Source organism: Trachemys scripta, chromosome 5, assembly GCF_013100865.1.
Source record: "Trachemys scripta elegans isolate TJP31775 chromosome 5, CAS_Tse_1.0, whole genome shotgun sequence".
Taxonomy (NCBI): Eukaryota; Metazoa; Chordata; order Testudines; family Emydidae; genus Trachemys; species Trachemys scripta.
The window spans coordinates 105527413-105551519 of NC_048302.1; the positions used below are offsets into that span (position 1 = coordinate 105527413).

The 24107-nt window shown below is 44.5% G+C and overlaps 1 protein-coding gene across 6 annotated transcripts in view; it reads left to right on the forward strand.

The window, feature by feature from the left end:
• The first annotated feature begins 1681 nt into the window (after positions 1-1681).
• The window catches only part of CCDC149 (coiled-coil domain containing 149), a 61601-nt gene continuing 39175 nt past the window's right edge, over positions 1682-24107 (forward strand). For 2 of the 6 annotated variants that reach the window (XM_034771204.1, XM_034771208.1), the window contains exons 1-3: positions 1684-1870; positions 12813-12974; positions 14147-14185. In XM_034771204.1, coding sequence (XP_034627095.1) covers positions 1823-1870; positions 12813-12974; positions 14147-14185 — 249 coding nt within the window. In that variant the 5' untranslated portion in view covers positions 1684-1822. Of the gene's footprint in view, positions 1871-12812; positions 12975-14146; positions 14186-17555; positions 17790-24107 lie in introns of those variants that run through there. The other 4 variants (XM_034771207.1, XM_034771205.1, XM_034771206.1 and 1 more) reach the window with 4 other exon arrangements.

Here is a 24107-nt window from a genome sequence, read left to right on the forward strand (position 1 = left end):
AAAATGAGTAACATAAAAAAAATCATGCAGGAAACTTAAAATACTGTGGGATTCACTATTGCCAATCTCAAGTGATCAAAAATCATGAGTTGGACCTTAAAAATAACAAGTAACTTAAAATCTTAGATTTTAAAAAGTAAACTTCGTGGTCTTGTTATTTGCCTTTTTGTTTCTGAGCCTTTACAGTGCACTCATGTCACATTTCAGGGGCTCTCTCTGCAACCATGACTAGAAACTCATTTATTTTTTCAAAAGAAAGTTGTGATTCTGACATAATCACATATCTTTAAAAAAACACCACAGATACAAGACTTGTGATAAAATCACAAGAGCTGGCAATATAGCCCCCACTGCTCACTCTGCCTCACCCACCCGCCCCTGCCAGTCACTCTCCATGTGACTGAAGCCCATGGCTTCAGCTGCCAGGATGCAGGATGCTGATGGTAACAACTTGAAACCTGCTGCTGGAGTAAAAGGAAGCAGAGAAGCAGATCCAGCAGGCTTATATCCAGGATCATTATTACTATGTATTCATCTGTATAACTTTAAACAGACAAATAACACCAGTCCATGCCCTACAAAGTTTACAATTTAAGAGCCAGATTCTGAGAGATTGGAGTCTATTCTCTGTTCTCCCTGCCCCTGTATGTTGCTCCTCCAGCATACATGGAAGGGGAACACTCACTGCACAAGGGGGTCTGTGGGTGACATACAGCTGCCAAAATGACCTAATGGTGCTGCATCGTAGGAGATCGAGAGGAAGTGGCTGGACCACTGTGACTAGTTATAGCTGCTAGGAGGCTGTTGCTCTAATTTACAACAGCAGTTGAATTGGCCCTTCAAGTCCGAGGGGTCAGGAGAAGGTTATACATCAGTTTAAGCTAAAGTGTGAATTTAAAATAATATATTGTTATTATTTCCATGTGGACACACTTAAGCCAATATAAGAGAGTGTCTTTTCCCCACCTTATAGGAGAAAAAGTATGGGCTGGTAGTTATGGCTTTTGCTTAAACTGTGGGGGAAACAGGTTCAATTCCCTGCTCTGCCACACAATTCCCACATGACATTGGGCAAGTCACTTAGCCTCTGTGCGCCTCAGCTCTCTGTCTGTAAAATGGGACTAATACTTCCTTACAGCGGGGCACTGCGAGGCTAAATACTTTACAGATCTTGGCGCAGGTGGAGAGCTGCTGCTGAGAAGAGTTGTTTGCTGCAGTTTAGCTTGTGTCGCTTTGCATGGGATTTCAGCTAAACTGGAAAAGCCCAAGGCCCTTCTGGCGGGGCAAGAGCGTGCAGGTGCGGGTCAGACGGCAGGGCTCCGGCGGGTCCCGATTCAGGGCTGTGGCGGGAAACACTCGCCCCTGCTGGGAGTCCGCGCCCCCTGCAGCCTGGCTGGCAAGGGAGGGGTTTCTGGGCCGGGGACAGAGAGCAGGGGCCAGCTCCTGGGACACGTCCCTTATTGCACTGGGGGCCAGCGCTCGCCCCGGCCGGGCCGCAGAGGGGGCAGCACCCCCACCCCTGCCTAGGCAGAAGGGGCGGAGCCGAGCGGTAGGGGGCGGGGCTAGTCAGGCGGTGCCAGGAGGCGGAGCGGGGCAGACCAAGCCGGAGGGGGCGGGGCTGGGCAGCCTCGTACCAGGATGTAGGGGGCGGGGCTGGGCAGCCCGCACCGGGCTGCCGGGGGCGGCTCCGGCTCCGGCCCGGCAGGTGGTGGGGGAGGCTCCGCCTCCCGCGCAGGCGGCTCCGCTAAGCCCACGTAGCGCTGGCGCTGCCCGGCCCCGGAGGCGGTGAGGTGTTGCGGGGCGCGCCACTTGCCGCGCAGCCATGAGCTTCAATCGCACGGAGAGCGACTGGCAGGGGCTGGTGGGCGAGGTGAGGCGGCCTCGGCGGGGGGAGCGGTCCGGGGTCCCGGAGGGAGCAGCTGCCGGCGCCTGGCCTCGGCGCTGTGCTTCGCGGGGGGATCCCGCCCGGTGCCCGGGCGGGGCGGGGGGAAGGGATCCCGCCCGCGAGCGCTGCAGAGCCGGGAGCTCTGAGTAGGCCTGGGCATGGGCCGGCGTCAGGCGATGCTGGCTCCCGCCCCCGGTGAGCCGAATGGTTCCGGCGGTTCCAGCACCGGGCTGAGCCGGTGCCAAAGGAATAGCCCGGAGGGAGTGCAGCAGGCAGCGCCGCAGGTGCTGCAGTAACAGCTGGTGAGCGGAGCCTGGGTGTTGCTCGTATTCCTGATCCTAATGGGGTGTGTGCCACCACGTGACAGCCAGCCCCTGAACTGCTGATCCTTGGCCTTTGGTTTGCACCTTCCTTCCCAAAGCACTTCAAAGCTAGAAACAGTCCGGTGCGGACCCAAAACACTGTGTGGGCTGCCGGACTTGGAGCCACTCCTGTAGAATAAGGAATGTGTTCCTTTCAATGACACTTGTTTTAAAAATTTGTGATGACTTGGTTGGTGATAACTTCTCAAGGTGGGCACTCTACAGGCACAGGAAGGCAAGCTCCACAATATTTAAGTAATTTGTCCGGCTTGTGGATGTTCCTTGCCCCCTCACTCTTCATGTGTAACTGCTAGGCATCCTTCAGAAGTTTATACAATGTGAAACTTCATGGTGCACTGCCTCCTATCAGTGTGTGTTGCATGTTAAATATTGGCACTGGATAGCACAGCTCTAAATGACATTGTCACAAGTTGCTTTGGCCCAAACTTTAAATTTGTTTTTCCTTGCATGAACAAACTTCCTGATTACTACTAGAAGGCAGTTCTTACTTAGGTACCGATCCTGCAATTACCAGTCCAAGGACAGGTCTTCACTACGGGGGGGAGGTCGATTTAAGATACTCAAATTCAGCTACGCGAATAGCATAGCTGAATTCGACGTATCGCAGCCGACTTACCCCGCTGTAGGGACAGCGGCAAAATCGACCTCTGCGGCTTCCTGTCGACGTCGCTTCTCCCACCTCTGCTGGTGGAGTAAGAGCGTCGATTCGGGGATCGATTGTCGTGTCCCGACGGGATGCGATAAATCGATCCCCGAGAGGTCGATTTCTACCGGCCGATTCAGGCGGGTAGTATAGACCTAGCCCAAGCGTCACAGGGGTTCACCTGTGCACAGATCGAATTACAGCATTGGGGCCCTAGGCCTTAAGTGGCTTTTAGATAGTGTCAACAGAAAACAAAGATTGAGAGTGGATTGCACTTGAACATAAGCATGCTGTTGTAGCCAATAATATGTATACACAGCTTTGTTCATGTTTGAGACAAAATAGACTCTAGTTTTTGTTCTAATCTTATTGCAAATGCAAGGCTTTAGACATCAACTTTAGAAGAATTGGGCACTTAAGTTGTGCAAAACAGTCTTTACGGTAGACAAAGATTTGGGCCTGTAGCCTCAATAGGTAAAAGTAACAATTCAATATTAAGTTAGAAAGATTATTTCTGTTTTACATGCCTTATACAAACCTCTGAACTATCTACCCTTAAAAAAAAAAAAAAAAGAGTAACAGGCTGTTAACAATTGGTAACACATGCACAAACCCAAAACTAGCAGGCAACCACATAAAGAGACATCAACTTGAAATGTATTTAGGTTCCAGCAAGTGAGTTAAAAGTAGTATCGGGTAGTACACTGCCACTGTATCATGCCCACAACCTTTGCTGTTTTACAAGCACATTTTCCTGTTTACAAAAACAAAAAAACTCTTCTCTCTCCTGCTGCTGTTTGAAAGTTCCCAATCTTACAATATGATTCATGTGGGTGAACCCACTGATTTCACTGGGGCTCTGCATGCATAACGTTGCAAGATTGTGGTCTAAGGCCCTAATCTTGCAAGCAATACTCCAACACAGAGCCATGAAGCTGTGACAACTTCCAGTGACATCAGTGGGAATTAATGTGAGCATGGGGGTCTATGCTAATTCAGTTACTTCCAGGATTGGGGTCTAACTATCAGCGCACACAATGCTGTGTCAAATACACAATAAGCTGGAAGACTGAAATATGCATTTTCTCTATTCTGCTGGTTTTTATACAATATGAAATGTCAGGACAGAATTTTTCTCATCGGTCTTGGGGGAACATGGGGGATGGGGACAGAAAGTGTTTTTTTAAATTATGGTGGAGGGAAATGTCCCTGGACTTCTTAAAAACACTCATGACTTTATTTTGCTCATCAGACCTCCAAAATATTTTAGCCTACAAACTCCAAGTTTGGGCTCTGATCCTGAAATTAAACCCATGTGGATGAGCCCTTGTGCCCATGCAGAGCCTCATTGATCATACCAAGTTTAGGCTATGGTTAGGGCCCTATCAAATTCACGGCCCTAAAACGTCATGGACTGTAAAATCTGGTCTTCTGTGTACTTTTAACCTATACTATACAGATTTCACGGGAGAGACCAGCGTTTTTCAAACTCGGGGTTCCAGCCCAAAAGGGAGTCGTGGTGGGGGAGGCACAAGGTGATTGTAGAGGAGTCATGGCAGTGCCACCCTTACTTCTGCGCTCCCTTCAGAGCTGGGTAGTTGGAGAGTGGCGGCTGCTGGGCAGGGCCCAACTCTGAAGGCTGTAGCATAAAGTAAGGGTGGTACTACCATATCATTCCATCCTTACTGCTGTGTTGCTGCTGGCAGTGGCGCTGCCTTCAGACTTGGAAGATCAAGATTCAGTTTGCAGTTCTATCACAGATTTCCTGTGAACTTAGGCAAGTCACTTAAGCCTTTTGTTCACAAAAGTTGCTCTGGTATAACTAAAACGAGTTTAAAAATCAGTTTAGTTAAATCAGTACAAAACAGTGTGTGTACTGTCTTAAACTGATTTAAACTTGGGTTATATTAGGTGAAATTGCAAAGGATGAATATAAACAAATAAGTATGTAGGAACAAAATCAGAAAAGCCAAGGCATAAAATGAGAATAAAATAGCTAGAGAGATAAAGAGTAACAAGAAAACATTCTACAAATACATTAGAAGCAAGAGGAAGACCAAGGACATGGTAGGCCCGCTACTCAGTGAAGGGGGGAAAAAACAATAACAGAAAATGTGGAAATGGCAGAAGTGTTAAATGATTTTTGTTTCAGTTTTCACCAAAAAGGTTAGTAGAGATAGGAAGTCTAACATAGTGAATGCCCCTGAAAATGGGGTAGGATCAGAGGCTAAAATAGGGAAAGAACAAGTTAAAAATACTTAGACAAGTTAGATGTCTTCAGGTCACCAGGGCCTGATGAAATACATCCTAGAATACTCAAGGAGCTGACTGAGGAGATATCTGAGCCATTAGCAATTATCTTTGAAAAGTCATGGAAGAGATTCCAGAGGACTGGAAAAGGGCAAATATAGTGCCAATCTATAAAAAGGGGGATAAGGACAACCCAGGGAATTACTGACCAGTGAGCTTGGAAAAATAATGGAGCAAATAATTAAGCAATCAGTTTGCGAACACCTAGAAGATAATCAGGTGATAAGTAACAGTTAGCTTTCTTTGACAGGATAACAAGCCTGGTGGATGGTGGGGAAGCAGTATACAGTATGTAGTATATCTTGACTTTAGTAAAGCTTCTGATACTGTCTTGCATGACAGTCTCATAAATAAACTACGGAAATACAATCTAGATGGAACTACTATAAGGAGGGTGTATAACTGGTTTGAAAACTGTTCCAAGAAAGTAGTTCTCAGTGGTTCACAGTCAAGCTGGACGGGCATAATGAGTGGAGTCCCAAAAGGGTCGGTTCTGGGTCTAGTTCTGTTCAATATCTTCATCAATTATTTAAATAATGGCATAGAGAATAGACTTATAAAGTTTGCAGACGATACCAACCTGGAAGTGGTTGCAAGTTCTTTGCAGGATAGGATTAAAATTCAAAGTGATCTGGACAAACTGGAGAAATGGTCTGAAGTAAAAAGGATGAAAATCAATAAGGACAAAGGTAAAGTACTCCACTTGGGAAAGAATAATCAGTTATAAACGTACAAAATGGGTAACGACTGCCTAGGAAGGAGTACTGCAGAAAGAGGTCTGGGGGTCATTGTGGATCACAAGCTAAATATGAGTGAACTGTGTAACACAAAAAAAGCAAACGTCATTCTCGGATGTATTAGCAGGAGAGTTGTAAGCAAAATATGAGAAGTAATTCTTCTGCTCTGTGCTGATTAGACCTCATTGGAGTATTGTGTCCAGTTCTGAATGCCACATCTCAGGAAAGATGTGGACAAATTGGAGAAAGTCCAGAGAAGAGCAACAAAAATGATTAAAGGTAAAACATGCCCTATAAGGGAAGATTGAAGAAATTGGGTTTCTTTAGTCTGGAGAAGAAATGACTAAAGAGGGACATAACAGTTTTCAAATACATAAAATGTTGTTACAAGGAGGAGGGAGAAAAAATATTCTCCTTAACCTCTGAGGATAGGACAAGAAGCAATGGGCTTAAATTGCACCAAGGGTGGTTTAGGTTGTACATTAGGAAAAAATTCCTAACTGTCATGGTGGTTACCGCACTGGCTGCCACATTTCTTGGGCAGTACAGAGAAGTTGGATACTGGGGAAGCAAGAGGGGTGAAAGAGGTGAATACTGTATCTCTGCCTGCTATAGTCCAGAACAGGAAAAAGGTATCCAATGGGTACCACAAGAAGGCTGAACATGGGTAATAAGATCTGACGCAAAGACCGTAAAGGGTTTGTATATGTTACAAAATATGCTCTTTGAATATGACTTTGAAAAATGAAATCAAATTACATGATGCTGACCTCTAGTTAAGTCAGTGTAGACTAGGACAAATAGTGTTCAGTGATTCAAGTAACTGTGACTAAACTCTGATCCACAGTGAGAACTATAGGCCCCTGTTGCCTATAGAACCCCTCCCTCGTGTACTTCATCAGCTGGAAAGCGTATAGCAGGGATCGGCAACCTTTGGCATGTGGCCCGTCAGGGAAATCCGCTGGCGGGCTGGGACGGTTTGTTTACCTGCAGCATCTGCCGGTTTGGCCAATTGCAGCTCCCACTGGCTGCGGTTTGCTGTTCCAGGCCAATGGGGGCTGCGGGAATTGGTGTGTGGACCAAGGGATGTGCTGACCGCTGCTTCCCACAGCCCCCATTGGCCTGGAATGGCAAACCACAGCCAGTGGGAGCTGCGATTGGCCGAACCTGTGGATGCTGCAGATAAACAAACCGTCCCGACCCGCCAACGGATTTCTCTTTGAAAATGAAGTACCTCATGGGGGCAAGGGGTTGTGAAGATAAAGGCATTAATATTTGAGGGAGTGAAATATTAGTGATCTGGACTTCTTGTCCAAAAGATCTGATTATATAGTTTCAGCTCTCAAGAATGGAAATAGCAGTGGAAGAAGAAAAGTTTCAAGATCTTTGTATAGTACCATTGAGTTCCTACCAAAAATTAGGAGTTGCACTGATTCCAGAGTGTTGACAATACATAGAATGCAGTCCACAGTGATTCATAAGCAGAGGTTAGAGCTGTTTTCATTACTCTTGCTCTCAGTGAGTTGGTGATTTGATGTGGAAATAATGGCAAGAAGGGAAATAACAAGGTATAAGCCAGTCATTTATACAAATGCAATATAGACAAGTTTCTAAACTATTTTGTGATATGAACTTGTCATGCATTTTTGTAAAAATCTAAAACCTTGACAGTATCCCAGCTTCATCGGATTATTAGACCATGTCTGTACAGTAGCTGATGAGATCTAACCAGATTTGTCACTAAAAATAGCTATGGACAAATAGTAAGTGTTTGATGTAGAGAGGGTCACCTTGGCACGATTCCACTCTCCTGTAATATCAGTCTCTTACTCGGTTTCACTAAAGAAATTATCAGGTAGTAAAGCAGTTCAGGCAATAAAGTAGTTTGTCATATATATTCCTTTTAATTATTATGATCTGCCTTGTAGCAATTATCATTTGCTTTATTGCAGGTAACAGTTAATTGGTAGATAAGTCACTAGGCAAATAAGGAAAGCTGTACTCTTTAGCATTTTAGATTGAAGGTATGCAATCAGGTTCATGGGTAACTTCTTGTTTTGTTGTTTTTAGCTTCCATTGAAAAGGAAGCTTTCTTGGATTTTTTAAAAAAACAATTCAATATAACCATTCAGAAGAGACATGAATTTGTGTGTGTGTGTGGTATAAAGTATTTCACTGTGTCTACAATACATTACAGAATTCATTTTGTTCATATCTCACTGATTGTGTGGCATACTGTATGTAACCTTTTTTCTTCCACTTGAGAAGAGGAAACCTCTGGCATTCATGTAAACAGAAGCGGCTATTGGATATTTTTTCTACAGAGCACGCTTAAAAATCACCCATTTCTTGCTTTATTCAAACCAGAATATTCAAGTCTGTGTTGTTTTCTCTTTTAATTGGCACCTGGTTCTGGTCTCATTTGTTCAGATATGCAGATTTCAACAGGGCCCCATTATTTCCTTAAATACCCTCCTCTTTTGGTATTCAGTTGACCTCATTCACTTATGGCCATTATTAATTCCTTTTTTCATTGGTAAAAAGCATATGCATTTCATAGTGTCTGGCATGCCTACTTTGAATTCTGTCTTGATATAATTTGTTTTTCACCTTATAACGAATAGATTAGAATTGGGAACATAGTTTTGGAGAATCATCAAATTTAGCAGAATAGGCTATACTGTAGATTGATTTTTTTTTTCTTTTGACATCATAAGTCCACAGAAGCAAACCCCATATTATTTTTTAAATCCATTTAGAAGGTAAAAATGCCTACACAGAAATATCAGGCCACCTTTTCATGTATGGCTCTTCATCAGTATATAAGTCAGAGTACAATTCACTGTGTGTGTGGAGGAGATTGTGAAGTCTTTTCATTTGGACCCTGAACACAGTTGTCACCATCTGTCCATGGTTCAGTCACTGACTGCCAGCCTAATTGATTAGGGAAAATTACCTACTCCCCATAAAAGGTGACATGTTCTTTCATGCTCTGAATATACTCCTAATGGAGGCATGACATGGATGGCAGGATCTATTTTTGTTTAGCATTTGATCTATATTTACTGGTTGAAAGCCTGCATTTGTATTGCAGTATAGTTACAGGCTATCATGTAGCTCTTGTAACTAAAAATCTTTCTTTGTAATTCCATTTTATGGTCTGAAGGCCTGAATCTTAACACTGGTTCTACCCAGCCGGTAATAGTGGTGCTTGGAGGTAGTTGCTCATTGTGAACATCTTCTGGTATGAGGTGCTCAATTGCTGCTCTCCTCTCATTATACACATTGCATAACCAGTTCTATGATCCACATCAGGCTGACTGCATGTGCCAGTCCCCTTGTTCCTAGTCAATAAATGAGCATGGGGACTTTTTTTTTACAAGGAATTTTGTGTTTGCTTTCACTTTTATATGTATTAATGTACCTGTCCAATTGCCATTTCTGGTAGCTAGTAATTATTTGGGGAGGGAATCTGTGGGGCTTACGTATATGAGAACATTTGAATAAAGGAAAGGAAGCTCTTCAAAGAAGAATCCTTCATAAAGAAAAGGTTTGAAATTCAAGTGATTTATCAGCAAGACTGTTGGAGGCAGACTTTTATAGATAACTTTGAAAGGCCCATTATAGATAATTCTCAGGTCTCATATTTAGTATTGTTTTAATCCCTTCTATTTATCTTTTTCTTTTATTAGGGATATGTTATACCTTATGTATGAAAACATTTATATTAGTAGGATGGTTTTCTATTCCAGCAGCTTTATTCACCTGAAGTCATAACTTTTGGCTTGTGATGTTACTTCCAAGTAGCAATTCATAATCTTGCACAGATATCCCTTACTTTTGGTTGGCTTTAAAGTGGGGTGGGAAAGAAACTAGAAATGGATGAGCAGAATTGTTTGTTGAAATTTAGAATTTTTTACGCTATCATTAGAGTAACTCTGACAGTATAATGTTTTAGATTCTGGATGCCTTTCTGGGTTTTTACCAGGGATTTGCCACTTTCAAGGTGTCAGTAAGGACACAAGTAGAGAGGTACAGTTGCTTTCATGAGGCTTATGCTAAGGCATCATAATCCAGAACATTTATGGCAGTGTTTCAACTTCTTTGCTGCCAGGAATAAAATTAATCCAAGGTGGAAGTGTCCTCTCCAGGAGCTCAAATCCTTCTTGGAATTGCTTTTCATTTCCCTTTTGGTTTTGCAACTAAGCATTTGCCATTTTTGGAAGACATTAGCTGTACTAATGTATCAAACAGTCCCCCAACCTTTTCCTTACTCATTTTAAATTGAAGTTAAGTAAGTCAATTCCAGGCAAGTAGTATATATTAGTAATGATTTTTGTCCTGAAGAACTACACTGACTTGAACAGTATGGAAGTGCTGATGCTGTTGCTTTGTATAAGAGCCCATAATGACAAAGTATTCTTGTCAGAGTATGTAATGAAACTATAAATTGTTTTCATGAATGCTATGTTTGGTCTCTTACAGGACAAATTCAAAATCTATTTAGTACCACATCTCCTATATGTGAATAATATCAAGTTTTACAGTATGTGCAGTAGGAATATAACACTTCTTCAGACATCCTCTCATGTGTTTGGTGAGAGAGTCTGATAGCACATTGTAAAAACTGAAGCAAGTTGTCTAAACCAGTGGTTCTTGTTATGTAAAGCTTCTGCTCAAATGCAATTGTAAGATCTGTAATTTGTATCCTTAAGTTCTGCAACCTTTTTGCAGACTTTGTAACTTCAGGTATTGCTGGCATAGCCTTTTAAGTTTTATAACCTTTGCAAGCTCTGTAATCTTATCACTTGTATGAACTTCCAAGCTTTGTAATATCCCATCCCTCAGAGAGAGTGTGAACGAGGGAGTGTGAACAAGGGAGTGTATGTGGGACTGGGCGGAGAGGAGCTGCAAGGAGAAAGGAACCCAGAGACAGTAGCCAGGTGTGTCTGATATAATCTGTTCTGAGAAGGCAATCACGAAGTGCTGTAAAGAGAAGAACAACGTGGTATGCATGAAAGGAACTGGTCCGGGAATGCTTCTCGGTGATGGACACAGAAGGAAAACTCAGTGTACGTGACAGGAGCTGCCCAGTTCCAGAAAAAAGAAGTAGCCATGCACACAAGCAGCTGCTGCTCCTTGACCTGCTCAGCAGCCTGGATTCGTGACCGCAGGCGGACACACCAGATCTACCACGCTTCAGCTCCTCGGTCTCCATGCTGTCTCCGGTAACTCTCCGCCTGGGTAAGTGTGTGGGTGCATGAGTGAATGTGTGCGTGTGTGAATAAGCTCCATCTCTTTTCTATCTGACCCAACAGCGGCATCGTAATAAAGCTAATACAAGTGTGACCCTGGGTTGGTTTTTAGGGGAACAGCGGTAACCGTTCTCAGACTGGGGCCGCTACTTGTTCAGGGAAAGCCCCTGGCGGGTCAGGCTGGTTTGTTGACCTGCTGCGTCTGCAGGTTCGGCCAATCGCAGCTCGCAGTAGCTGCGGTCCCCCACTCCAGGCCAATGGGGGCAGCGGGAAGCAGCGGCCAGTATGTCTCTCAGCCCGCGCTGCTTCCTGCAGCTCCCATTGGCCTGGAGCGGCGAACCGCGGCCACTGGGAGCTGTGATCGGCTGAACCTGCGGTCGCGGCAGATAAACAAACGGGCCCGGCCTGCCAGGGGCTTTCCCTGAACAAGCGGCGGCCCTAGTTTGAGAACCACTGGTCTAAACACTTTTTGAGAATTAAAATTCAGATATGGCAGAAAAGCATGATAAATGCATATATAATATATACATACACTTTCTCCCAATTTTTCTCTTAATATCAGGGGCTCAAGGGAAAGTGGTGGCATGGAGTAGACTAGTACATAACTTTAATGGCCTGTACACCAGTGCTAGGAACCTGGGTAGTAACAAACAAGAGGAACTGGAATTGCTCATTTATGAGCATAAATTTGATCTCGCTGGTATTACAGAAACCTGGTTTGATGATTCCCATGATAGGGATGTTAAAATCAATTGTTAAAGCCTATTTAGGAAGGATCAAGTGGGGGAAAGGGGAGGGGAGTGGCACTCTGTCAAAAATGGCATTACCTGTTTCTAAGTCCCTGATAACTCAAAAGAGAATGATTCTGCATGCTTACAGATCAATGTCCAAACAGATAAAGCATAAGATGGGATATTACTTGGTGTCTGCTACAGATATCCAAATCACATTAGGGAGCAGAACGGCCAGCTCCTTATGCACATATCTATTGTGTGTAGGGGGGGGGGGGAAGCTGTGTGATTATGGAGAACTTCAATCTACATGCTTGAGGTCTCATGGTGCCAATATTAAAACATGCTTGGAATTTCTAAATATTATGGATGACAATTTCCTAATTCAAGAAGTGTTGCAACCGATACCAGGGAATTTTGTATTAGACCTAGTCTTGACAGATAGAGGAACTGATTACAGAACTAAATGGTAATTTAGGTAATGATGGTTGGGAATTCTTTAAAAACGTTTTACTATATGCCCAAAAAACCACCATCAAGGTTAAGCTGTGGAATTACCTAGCTGCTTCTGTGGATGCTGTGTAGGGGGAAAATGGCCTGGAAAATTTGTGACTTGAAACTGCTGGAATAATTTGGCCCTAAGAGTTGATTTTAGGATTCTCTTGTCCAGCAAATACTTTCCCAATGATTCTAGTATATTAAAGTCTTCAGTTTTAACCTAGAAAGACATGTACACAAACGTCTAAACCCTTAAAGATAAATTGCTCTTAAAATATTTTCTTAAAGAATGCAAACTTAGTTTTCTCAGGTCAACACGGTCTTGTGAATTAATACTTTGTCCAATTACTTTCCCTTTTCTCTCTTGCAGTATCTCGTATGTAAAAGAAAGCTAGAAAGTAAAAAGGAAGCATTGCTGATACTTTCCAAGGAACTGGACACATGTCAACAGGAGAGAGACCAATACAAGCTTATGGCCAATCAGCTGCGGGAACGTCACCAGTCACTGAAAAAGAAATACCGGGAGCTGATTGTATGTTACCTTATGAACATTGTAGTGATTTGGGCAAGAATGAACCTGAATTTAAAAAGTGTTTTCCTTTCGTGAGTGCAGTGTGTGCTGTAAAAATTAATTGTTTGCTATACTACTTCCAGATGGATTGATCCCAATTCCACCATTATTTATTTGTTAAGCACTGATGTGCTTGGCGCTATAAAAGTATGCTTGGCAGGATTCAATTTAAATTGACAGATGTTGGTAAATGTCGGTTTCATCTGCCACTCTGAAACTGATGATGGTAACAGTCGCTGTAGGTTCAACCTCCCCTCTGCACCTTGTGCCTGCAGGGATTGGTGTCACTGGCCCTGTGGCAGCACAGAGCCCTCTGCAGCCCTGCTGTCAAAGGAGTGAGTGAGTGAGTGGAGCTATGACAATGGGCCTGTAACACTGAACCTCTGCAGATGCAAGGTGCAAGGAACACACAGGTCCTGGCGGGCAGAGCAGAGACCTCTGGCCAAAGCTGTAAGGAGAAGGACAAGCCTCTGGCCATGGGAGAGGCCACCTCAGTGCTGAATGGCTCTTGCCCAGGGACGGAGCCATTCAGTGTGGGGTGATCTCCCTCCTCTCCCACATTGAGTCGTCGTCCTGGCAGCCCTGCCCAGAGATCTGTGCTCTGCCAAGCCAGGACTGCAGCCTCCTCCGCGCCTTGCACCCAGTGTCTTGGGCCCCTCGACAGCACAGAGAGCATTCTGCAGCGGAACCCCTCTGTAGCCCTGCTGTCAGTGCTGCCCTAACCTGCTCCCCTTAATTTCCTGTAACTGTAAAAATAAAAATAGTTAATTGAAAAAAATTAATTAACTGATTAAAAAAACATTAAATTCTGCCAAGACTGTATATAAAGCACAAACAAAGACTGTTCCAATCCCAAGGAGATCAGTCTAAAAGTCACGCTACCATTTAAAAACTGACTGCAGTGTTATGCCGTGGAGAACAATGCAGTAAATAAATCTTAACTTTCCAGTTCATGTTAACTTCAGAAGATTCTTGGAAGTGTCTTTAATCGAACTGCAACTTTTTGAAACCTAATTTTTGAAAACTATTGGTTCAGATACATTCTGGTGTGTTAAAGTCTCAGAGCCACAAAGATTATATGGTTACCGATTTCCGAAATAAGTTGCTGATAAAATGCATCTCTTTATTTGTAGGATGGGGATCCCTCTCTTCCTCCTGAAAAAAGGAAACAGGTAGGCTTTTTCTGTTTTAGTTGGCATCATATATAAACTATTTTGTGAAAATTCAAACTTTTAATTATATTGATGTCAATAAAACAAAATCTGATACTCAAGTGGACATTCCAGTTCACATTGGAAGACCATGAAGTCTTCAGTGACTCGTGCTTTCTTTTAAACATGTTAACTCTTGAAATATCTGAGCTATCATTAATAAACAGAGCAAATGGTTATGCCTATCATTTTACCTAAACTGAAATCAACAAGGATAATGAGTTGAGATTGCCTTCTTCATTTGTTTCTTGTAGTTGGGTCCTAAAACAGGTGAACAATGGGGGCATCATGGTGTCAAAGGGGGCTTAGGAATGTGTTGAGTGTATACCAGTTACTTACACTGTGTTTAGGTGCTCTTTCCAATTGCATGCCCTCCTGGTTTTGGGAGGGTTTCAGTGGGGAGCTGTATTAATTGCTTATATTTATTTTAGGCCAGAGGTTCAGATACCGTGTTCAACAGAGTACTTGTTGGTCTGTAGAGAGTTGTCAGTTGCACGAGGATGGATCTTGGTTTCTACTGAGAAATACAAGAAATGGGAGGGTGTGTTGAAATGAAGAACAAAAATAACCATTGTAACTTCTCAAAAAGGGCAAAACATCTAGTGCACTAAAGACAGGCGAAAATACATGAATATTTTCCTGTTGTTGTCTTTGAATGTAAGTGCTTTTTTTTTTTTTTTTGCCCCTCGGATGTTACGTGAGCACAGATAGGAGGAAAGGTGGTCTGGGTGAGCCCAAATGAAAAGTGTCCATGAAACAGTCTCTCTAAGGTGTAGCCCACACTATTGAGAGTTTGAGAATCCCCATTTTAGTCAGTCATCAGTCCCTCCTGGTGCCTAACATTCATATTAACAGCTTTTCCTTCTAAATATCTACCGTAATTTACCATTTAAATAACCTAAATTCATATCCCTTTTAAACTCCAGAGAGGTGAAATCCCAATCCATATCCCCAAATGTTCAAAAATCAACTCAGGCCTAAAAAAATCATGAGATTGGCTTAGAAATCTTGACTTTTAAAAATAACAAATTATGGGTTCCTTTTTGTTTTGAGTCTCTAAACTTCACTCAGGTCACATTTTTTTCTGCAACCTACAGAGCTTAAAACTTCCTTTTAAAAATCTAAATTTTAAAATGGTAACTGAGATGTTCATAGAACCACTTGACTCCAGGAGCTGCCATTTTAGGAAAAAACACCAAATATGGTGAGACTTGTGATGAACTCATAAGTTTTGGCAACACTGCACAATACTTCCCTTCAAAATGGTCTACAGAGAAGTAAGAAGAATGCTGAAAATAATGTATGCAGGAAGGTTAGAAAACAGCGCTTAGAAGTAAGTACATTTTAAGGGCTAAAGATTTAAATGTACTGTAAATACTGCCTATGTGCACGGGAGTGAATTAAAACCACATGTCAACTTCTATTTTGAGTTTACTGGCTCTATTGTGTTAGTGACACCTGTGGAGCTGCCATTCCACATATGCATGTCAGCATGTGGCAGGGACACCCCTCCATGTTTACCTCCTCCTTTAACTTTAGATTAGAGGGCAGAGAGGGGAGCTGGCTCCTCTGTCTCAGATCTGGTTGGCCAGAGGACTGGGTCAGAATCCCACTCCTGCCTTCCCATTGGAGAAGGAAAGTGCCACTCCACAAATGGAGCTTAGCTCTGCCTCACTGGGGATGGGATTGGTTGACTATAGGCTACTTGGGTGGCAGAGGGGTGTTGCTGGGATAAGACTGGGTTTGGGCGGCAAGCACCTGCTGTTGCTGCAGGGAGTAGGTCTAAACACAGCCTTAACCCAGAGCAGGGATATTGGCCCACAGAGCAGGCTAAGGCACTCCCATAGCCAGGCTGGAGGAGTAGGTGAAACCCAGCAGAGGAAGCCCTGACAAGCATGGAGACCACTGGGCTAGACACTACAATATAGCAGAATCCGAGATTCACAACTTGGAGCTCACCCCCCGCCCCCCCCAAACATCAGTGATCAGTGCAGGGGACAAGAGATGCCCTCTTTTGGGGCTAAGGGACTCTTATTAATGAAACACTTGGAGGAGAGGAAGGTGATTAGGAACAGTCAACATGGATTCACTAAGGACAAGTCATGCCTGACCAACCTGATTGCCTTCTATGATGAGATAACTGGCTCTGTGGATATAGGGAAAGTGGTGGATGTGATATACCTTGACTTTAGCAAAGCTTTTGATACGGTCTCCCACAGTATTCTTGCCAGCAAGTTAAAGAAGTATGGATTGGATGAATGGACTATAAGGTGGATAGAAAGCTGGCTAGATCATCGGGCTCAACATGTAGTGATCAATGGCTCGATGTCTAGTTGGCAGCCAGTATCAAGCAGAGTACCCCAGTGGTCAGTCCTGGGGCTGTAGGACTGCATGTTCATTAATGATCTGGATGATGGGATAGATTGCACCCTCAATAAGTTCGTGGATGACACTAAGCTGGAGGGAGAAGTAGATATGCTGGAGCATAGGGATAGGGTTCAGAGTGACCTAGACAAATTGGAGGATTGGGCCAAAAGAAATCTGATGAGGTTCAACAAGGACAACTGCAGAGACTTTAGGATGGAAGAGTCTCGTGCACCGCTATAGGCTGGGGACTGACTGGCTAAGTGGCAGTTCTGCAGAAAAGGACCTGGGGATTACAGTGGACGAGAAGCTGGATATGAGTCAACAGTGTGCCCTTGTTGCCAAGAAGGCTAACGGCATATTGGGCTGCATTAGTAGGAACATTGCCAGCAGATCAAGGGAAGTGATTATTCCCCTCTATTCGGCACTGGTGAGGCCACATCTGGAGTATTGCATCCAGTTTTGGCCCTCCCCACCCCCACTACAGAAAGGATGTGGACAAATTGGAGAGAGTCCAACGGAGGGCAACGAAAATGATTAGGGGACTGGGGCACATGATTTATGAGGAGAGGCTGAGGGAACTGGGTTTATTTAGTCTGCAGAAGAGAAGAGTGAGGGGGGATTTGATAGCAGCCTTCAACTACCTGAAGGGGGGTTCCAAAGAGGATGGAACTAGACTATTCTCAGTGGTGGCAGATGACAGAACAAGAAGCAGTGGTCTCAGGTTGCATTGGCTGAGGTCTAGGTTGGATATTAAAAAAAACTATTTCACTAGGAGGGTGCTGAAGCACTAGAATAGGTTACCTAGGGAAGTGGTAGAATCTCCATTCTTAGAGGTTTTTAAGGCCTGGCTTGACAAAGCCGTGGCTGGGATGATTTAGTTGGGGTTGGTCCTGCTTTGACCAGGGGGTTGGACTAGATGTCCTCCCGAGGTCTCTTCCAACCCTAATCTGTGATTCTGTTTCTAAACTGCTTACCTGTCCCCTTCACCTGTCAGAATCCAGTTTAAAGGCTAACTGCATTCAGTTACTCTTGGTGGCTGTTTCTGACTATCAAGAATTAGTCAAAAAGCTGAGCAGTGTGTCTACAACCCCTTGTCATCAGATTTGTGCAGGAAGTACTGCTGGCCTTTCGCTAAAGCGCTAAGAGCCATGAGTGAGAATCCTGAAAGATAACATCTTCAGAAAAGCAGCATTTGGAGGTAAGCAATCATCCCTTATCTACCACATGGATGTTGTGAAGATTGATTAATGTGATTTCCCTTTTGTTAAGGGGGTCTGAAGATGAAAAGCACTACTCATGTGCCAAGAACTAGTAATAAAATGAGACCTACCAGCTTTGTTCTGGTTTGTGGGTGAGTGACTCCCTTACTGTGAAGGGGCAGATGGAAAACTGCAAGATTGTTTGTCCTTGTAATGCTTCAGAGAATAGTATTCTTGTATATTTCAAACTGCACCTGCTCAGAAGAATCCTGCCTGCAGAGTGGAAGGACCCTAGTTTCTGCATATCTTTAGTCTTGTAGAAACAGGGCATTCTGTGTGTCGTGAACGTGTAGGTCGAAAACTAGGATTTTTAGCAATGTTGCAAATCTTGTTCTGTAGGATGACAGTGTTTTTGTTTTTCTCATAATGTAGTTTAAAAAGAAAAGGTGCACTGAGAAGTTGAATCTAAAAATCATGGTACCCGGTTTCAAAATGTTAGGATCTCTTCAGGCCCAACCCCTCACACTCCCTGTGCTCCTCTCCTTTCTCTGTTTCTTACTTCGCTGGAATAGAGAACCCTTGCCCATGGATAAACTTTAATATCCTTGGAAAACACCCCAATGTTCATTAATCATAACACTCTCAAAAGGCTACAAAGATCTTGTTTTTCTGTTTTACCTTCTGCTTGAGGCAAAGTTGTTCATCTCGAATTCTGAAAGCAACTGAAATGACTCCCATAAAACAATCACATGAGAGGATTTTCTTGTCGGGCAATATGGAGGCCTTTATTTAAGCAGAAAATAATCCTGTTTAGCTAGATCTGACAAATATTTGACCCAGTAACACAGGGATCGGCAACCTTTGGCACGTGGCCCGCCACAGAAAGCCCCTGGCGGGCTGGTTTGTTTACCATCCGCTTCCGCAGATTTGGCCTATCACGGCTCCCACTGGCTGCAGTTCACCGCTCCAGACCAATGGGGGCGGCGGGAAGGAGCAGCCAGCACATCCCTCAGCCCGTGCCACTTCCCGCAGCCCCCATTGGCCTGGGATGGCAAACCGCAGCCAGTGGGAGCCCCGATCGTCCAAACCTGCGGAGGCAGCAGGTAAACAAACCAGCCCGGCCTGCCAGGGTGCTTACCCTGGTGGGCCACGTGCCAAAGGTTGCTGATCCCTGCGCTAGCAGCATGTGTCTGGGGTGTGGGTACAAAAATGCCCTTAATGAACACTCCTACTGAGCAGTGCTTCTAGAAACTTGGATATGAAAGCTACCAGCAATCTCAAGGTCCTCTGTTATTGGTGAAGGAGTGGAAGTGAGCACTGGGAACAAGTGACATCTTAGAAATTGTAGCCTCCTTTACCTATCTGTATTCTTGTTCTGCAGCCCTTCCAAACTGGGACAGATCTGGGTAACTGTTAATAGGTGCTCTGCTACAGAGGACCAGAGCTGATATGCAAAGGATTTCTTGGTTGACACAAAAAAACCCACAATGGTTCTATATCTGTAGTTTCTAAATTGATAAACCTAAATATAGCTCCTTGATGGTATATTTATTTCTATAAAGAGCTGTGCATGGGGGGAAAAAAATCCATGCTTCATATTTTTTAATCAGCCCTGTATTTACAAAAACACATCCCATATTTCTGAATTTCAGTCTTGAAAGTTATTAGAGGTGAGTAAAAGTGAGCAAGTCTTAGCAAAACATTGTCAGGCCCTGGGTGTAGGGTGACCAGATGTCCCGATTTTATAGGGACGGTCCCGATTTTTGGGTCTTTTTCTTATATAGGCTCCTATTACGCCCCCATCCCCAATCCCGATTTTTCACACTTAATGTCTGGTCACCCTACCTGGGTAATGTATTTCTGTGCTAGCATCCCTGTGACTGATCTCGGAAAGCCTGGATCCTCTTCCAGGGGTTCTGTATTTATTTATTTTATTAGGTAATCATTGAGGAGTGTGTTTTTTTTTCTGTCCAAGGAAATGTGTGATGTGTAGACGATGCATTTTGTTTGCTACATCCAGGTCACCATAGCTTCAAAACCATTTTGGGAGAAGACTGATGATGAAAGGTTTAAGTTTAGTTTCTAATAAGATTGTAGTGCTAACAGAGGTCATCAAATTTTGTAGCTTGCAGTGAACAAGGGCCCTTGCTAAGCAAAGCAAGTTTCTGTGTTAACTACCCATCAACATCATATGAAAGAATAGGAGGACAAATTGCAATTAAACTTGCTATTAGTCATAGCCCTATAGTGTACCTGATGTTTCAACAGACTTTTATCCTGTCCTCCCTTGTTGAAGGTAGGGGGGTGAGAAATGGGAATATTGTAAAATATTAACATAAAGATGAACTACTTTTACACATTTGTATCTAAATATTTAAAGGTATATTTTTTCCAGATATTTATCTTCCATCCCCCACCATCTCTTTAAAAAAACAAAACACTCTCTTTTTTCCGGCAGTATCTAAAGATAGGAGGATTTTTTGAGTGCCATGTAAGATTTGTGTGCCAGAGAATTGAGGTGTTATTAAAGGGGTGTTCCTATCCATTTTTATACAGTAGTGTGAAGGAGCATAACACTTATTCGTGTGGCTAGACTTGAGAAACTGATAAAGGAATCTTATACAAGGACAGTGGATGGTTCCAGAATGTATTTGAATAAGGATTTTCCCCCCCTTATCTCTTGGTTACTGGTTCAAATACTGTTCAGTTCAGTAACAAATTTAATGAATGAAAATCGTTGTTCCCTGGCAGCCATTCACTGGCCAGTATCATATTAGTTGATGATTCTTTTGGCAGTGACTTCAGTTGGTTAAGTTAACTTAAAATAAAGCCCTTGTCCACTGTGACAGACCTAGACCAGTGGGGTACGGGAGTCTGGTAGAGAGCAAATATACTGGTCACTGGATGAATAGTTTTCTGTTCCCTGAGTGACCAGAGCAAGGGCTGCACTAGAGTAATCAGGAACCTGCTAGAACCAGTTAAGGCAGGCAGGCTAATTAGGACACCTGGAGCCAATTAAGAAGCTTCTAGAATCAATTAAGGCAGGCTAATCAGGGCACCTGGGTTTTAAAAGGAGCTCACTTAGGGTGACCAGACGTCCCGATTTTATCGGGACTGTCCCGATATTTCCTTGTTTGTCCCGCGTCCCGACCGACATGCGGTTGGGACAATGGACAAACAAGGAAATGCCCCGGAGCCTAGAGCCCGGAAGTGCTCGCACCCCCCCCCTTCTCCCTGACTCCGCCCCCTCCTCCCCCGATTGGCTCCCTCCCCGAATCCCCGCCTCTTCCCCGGGCTCACCCTTCCCCCTCCCTCCGCAAGCGCTGGAGGGAGGCCCGGGAGACTCAGGAGAAGCGCGGGGCCGGGGTGAGTAACAGTCCGGCCTGGTCCCTTGCAGGCAGGACTCAGTTGGGTGGTTGGGAGAGGAGGGGGGCGACCCGCGGGGCCAGGCGGCGACTGTTGTTGTCCCCCCAGGCAGCGGGACTCGGGAGCAGCCGCTGCTGCAGCTCCCACTGCCGCGGGGGAGGAAGCGGCCATGGCGCTCCGCGGCTGCGGCGCCTCCGAACCCCCCGAGCCGGGGCCTGCTGCGGGGACCCAGCAGCGTGTACGCTGCGCCCAGCCCCTGGCCAGTCGCGTCTGGGCTGCTGCCCAGCTGGTGCTATCCCGCGGCGACCCCGGGGTGGAGGCATCGGCCGCCCAGCCCCGTTCGTTCCCCTGCGGGACGGGGGGGCTGGGGCCTGCTGCCCCCACTCCGGGGCTGCTGTGGGATAGCACCAGCTGGGCAGCAGCCCAGACGCGACTGGCCAGGGGCTGGGCGCAGCGTGCGCGCTGCTGGGTCCCCGCAGCAGGCCCCGGCTCGGGGGGTTCGGGGGCGCCAGAGCTGCAGCCGCGGAGCGCCATGGCCGCTTCCTGCCCCCGCGGCAGTGGGAGTTGCAGCAGCGGCTGCTCCCGAGTCCCGCTGGCCGGGGGTGAGAACAGCCGCCGCCTGGCCCCGCGGGCCGCCCCCCTCCTCGCCCTACCACCCAACTGAGTCCTGCCTGCAAGGGACCAGGCCGGACTGTTACTCACCCCGGCCCCGCGCTTCCCCTGAGTCTCCCGGGCCTCCCTCCAGCGCTTGCGGAGGGAGGGTTTTTTTTTTTTTTGGGCCCCGCCCCCCCCCCCCCCTCGTCCCGATATTTGTCTTGGGTGATCTGGTCACCCTAAGCTCACTTCAGTTTGTGGTGTGTGTGAGAAAAGCTGGGAGCAAGAGGCGCAAGGAGCTGAGAGTGAGAGTGCTGGAGGACTGAGGAGCACAAGTGTTATCAGACACCAGGAGGAAGGTCCTGTGGTGAGAATAAGGAAGGTGTTTGGAGGAGGCCATGGGGAAGTAGCCCAGGGAGTTGTAGCTGTCATGCAGCTGATACAGGAGGCACTATAGACAGCTGCAGTCCACAGGGCCCTGGGCTGGAACCCAGAGTAGAGGGCGGGCCCGGGTTCCCCCCAAACCTCCCAATTGACCTGGACTGTGGGTTCTTCCAGAGGGGAAGGTCTCTGAGCTGTTCCCCAACCCACATGGTGAATCTCTGAGGGAAGAAAATCCACCAATAAGCGCAGGACCCACCAAGATAGAGGAGGAACTTTGTCACACCACCCTTACGCTCCTCCTCCTGCTCCAAAAAAGTTTTGAGTACTTAACGAGAAACACTGCTCATTTCTAAACAACTGGGTCGTGGACTGGCACCAGTCCCTGAGATCTCCTTTATGCAGTTTAGAAAAGCAACATCAGGTTGAGGAAACACTATTCTAGAGCATCAGAGGCTCCAAAATTCTCTCCCCTTCCATGTTTAACTGAGAGCCTTGATGATGTCTTGGCAAAACCTTTGGAATCTGGGACAATTCAAAATGTGTGTAGTGCAGAACCTCTAAGCTGGGGGAATGAATTCTCCAGCAATTACTCATCGGTGGTGTGGCTTATTTGTTTCAGTTTAACAGAAGTAAAATAGAAGCTTTGCAGTAAGGGGCAAGTCTGTGCTTTGCTTATTGAGATGCTCTTAGCATGTTAAAGAGGGCTGTTTTTTATTTTGGCGTCTAAATCCTTTGTTTAAAATTTCTCCCAAAATCTCAGTTGTGAATATAAAGATTTGTTACATTGTCTTAAGTCATTCATCTGACTAAGCAGTAAAATGCAGCAGAGATTGCAATCCCAGAAAAATGTTTTAGGAGGAAATAAATGGGTGTGATCATATACCAGTTATAGACAGTGGAGCTGGATTTGGCTTGAAGCTAGTACAACTCCAGTGTCATAGTTGTCAACACTGATTAGTGACATTCAGTTCTTCTAAGGGATTCAAATTACATATGGTATTGGCGTATGCAGATGTGTTCACGTTCATAATAGAAATGTATTTCACAAATGGAAGTATTTCTAAGAGACTTGTACAAATAGCATTCCTCTTAAGTAACTCAATCTCTCACTTATCTCGCCTTTATTGAAATTCAGTTACTTTTCACAAAAATTGCATCAAAGCATTGCAAGTCAGTTGATTCTAAAAGAACTTCAGCCTCAGCTGCTTTGGTTCAGATGAAAAAGTCCTGAAAACAACCTGAAATATTTTTAATGCCCCTTAGGCAGTAATCTCTGAACCGTTGGCCCTACTCTGAGCAGGGGATTGGACTAGATGACTTCCTGAGGTCTCTTCCAACCCTAATATTCTATGATTGACAGAATGCATCTTGAAGCTACTTGATCCATTCTGTATATTGATGACTGTCATTCATTTGTTAGCATACAGAAAAAATCATTCTACTGAAGCAGATCTTGAAAAAGAGTTTTGTGTTTGCTGAAAGGTTGCTGTCTCAAAACTAAAATCAGAAACTAGTTAATTCTTGCCGTAAAGTTGGATAGTTACGTTGTTTAGGAAATATGTAATCTCTAAAACAGACAGAACTGAGCCATTCTCAGTTTTCAACCATATCAACAGTTAAGAATAGAGCTGTTGATTAATCACAGTTAACTCGCGCAATAAACTCAAAAAAATTAATTGTGATTAATCAGTTTTCATTACACGTAATAGAATACCAATTGAAATTTATTAAATATTTTTGGACATTTTTCTACTTTTTCAAATATATTGATTTCAATTGCAACACAGAATACAAAGTGTACACTCACTGTATATTTTTATTATAAATATTTGCACTGTAAACCTTATAAAAGAAATAGTATTTTTGAATTCACCTCATACAAGTACTGTAGTATAATCTCTTTATCGCGAAAGTGCAATTTAGAAATGTAGGGTTTTTTGTTACATAACTGCACTCAAAAATAAAACCATGTA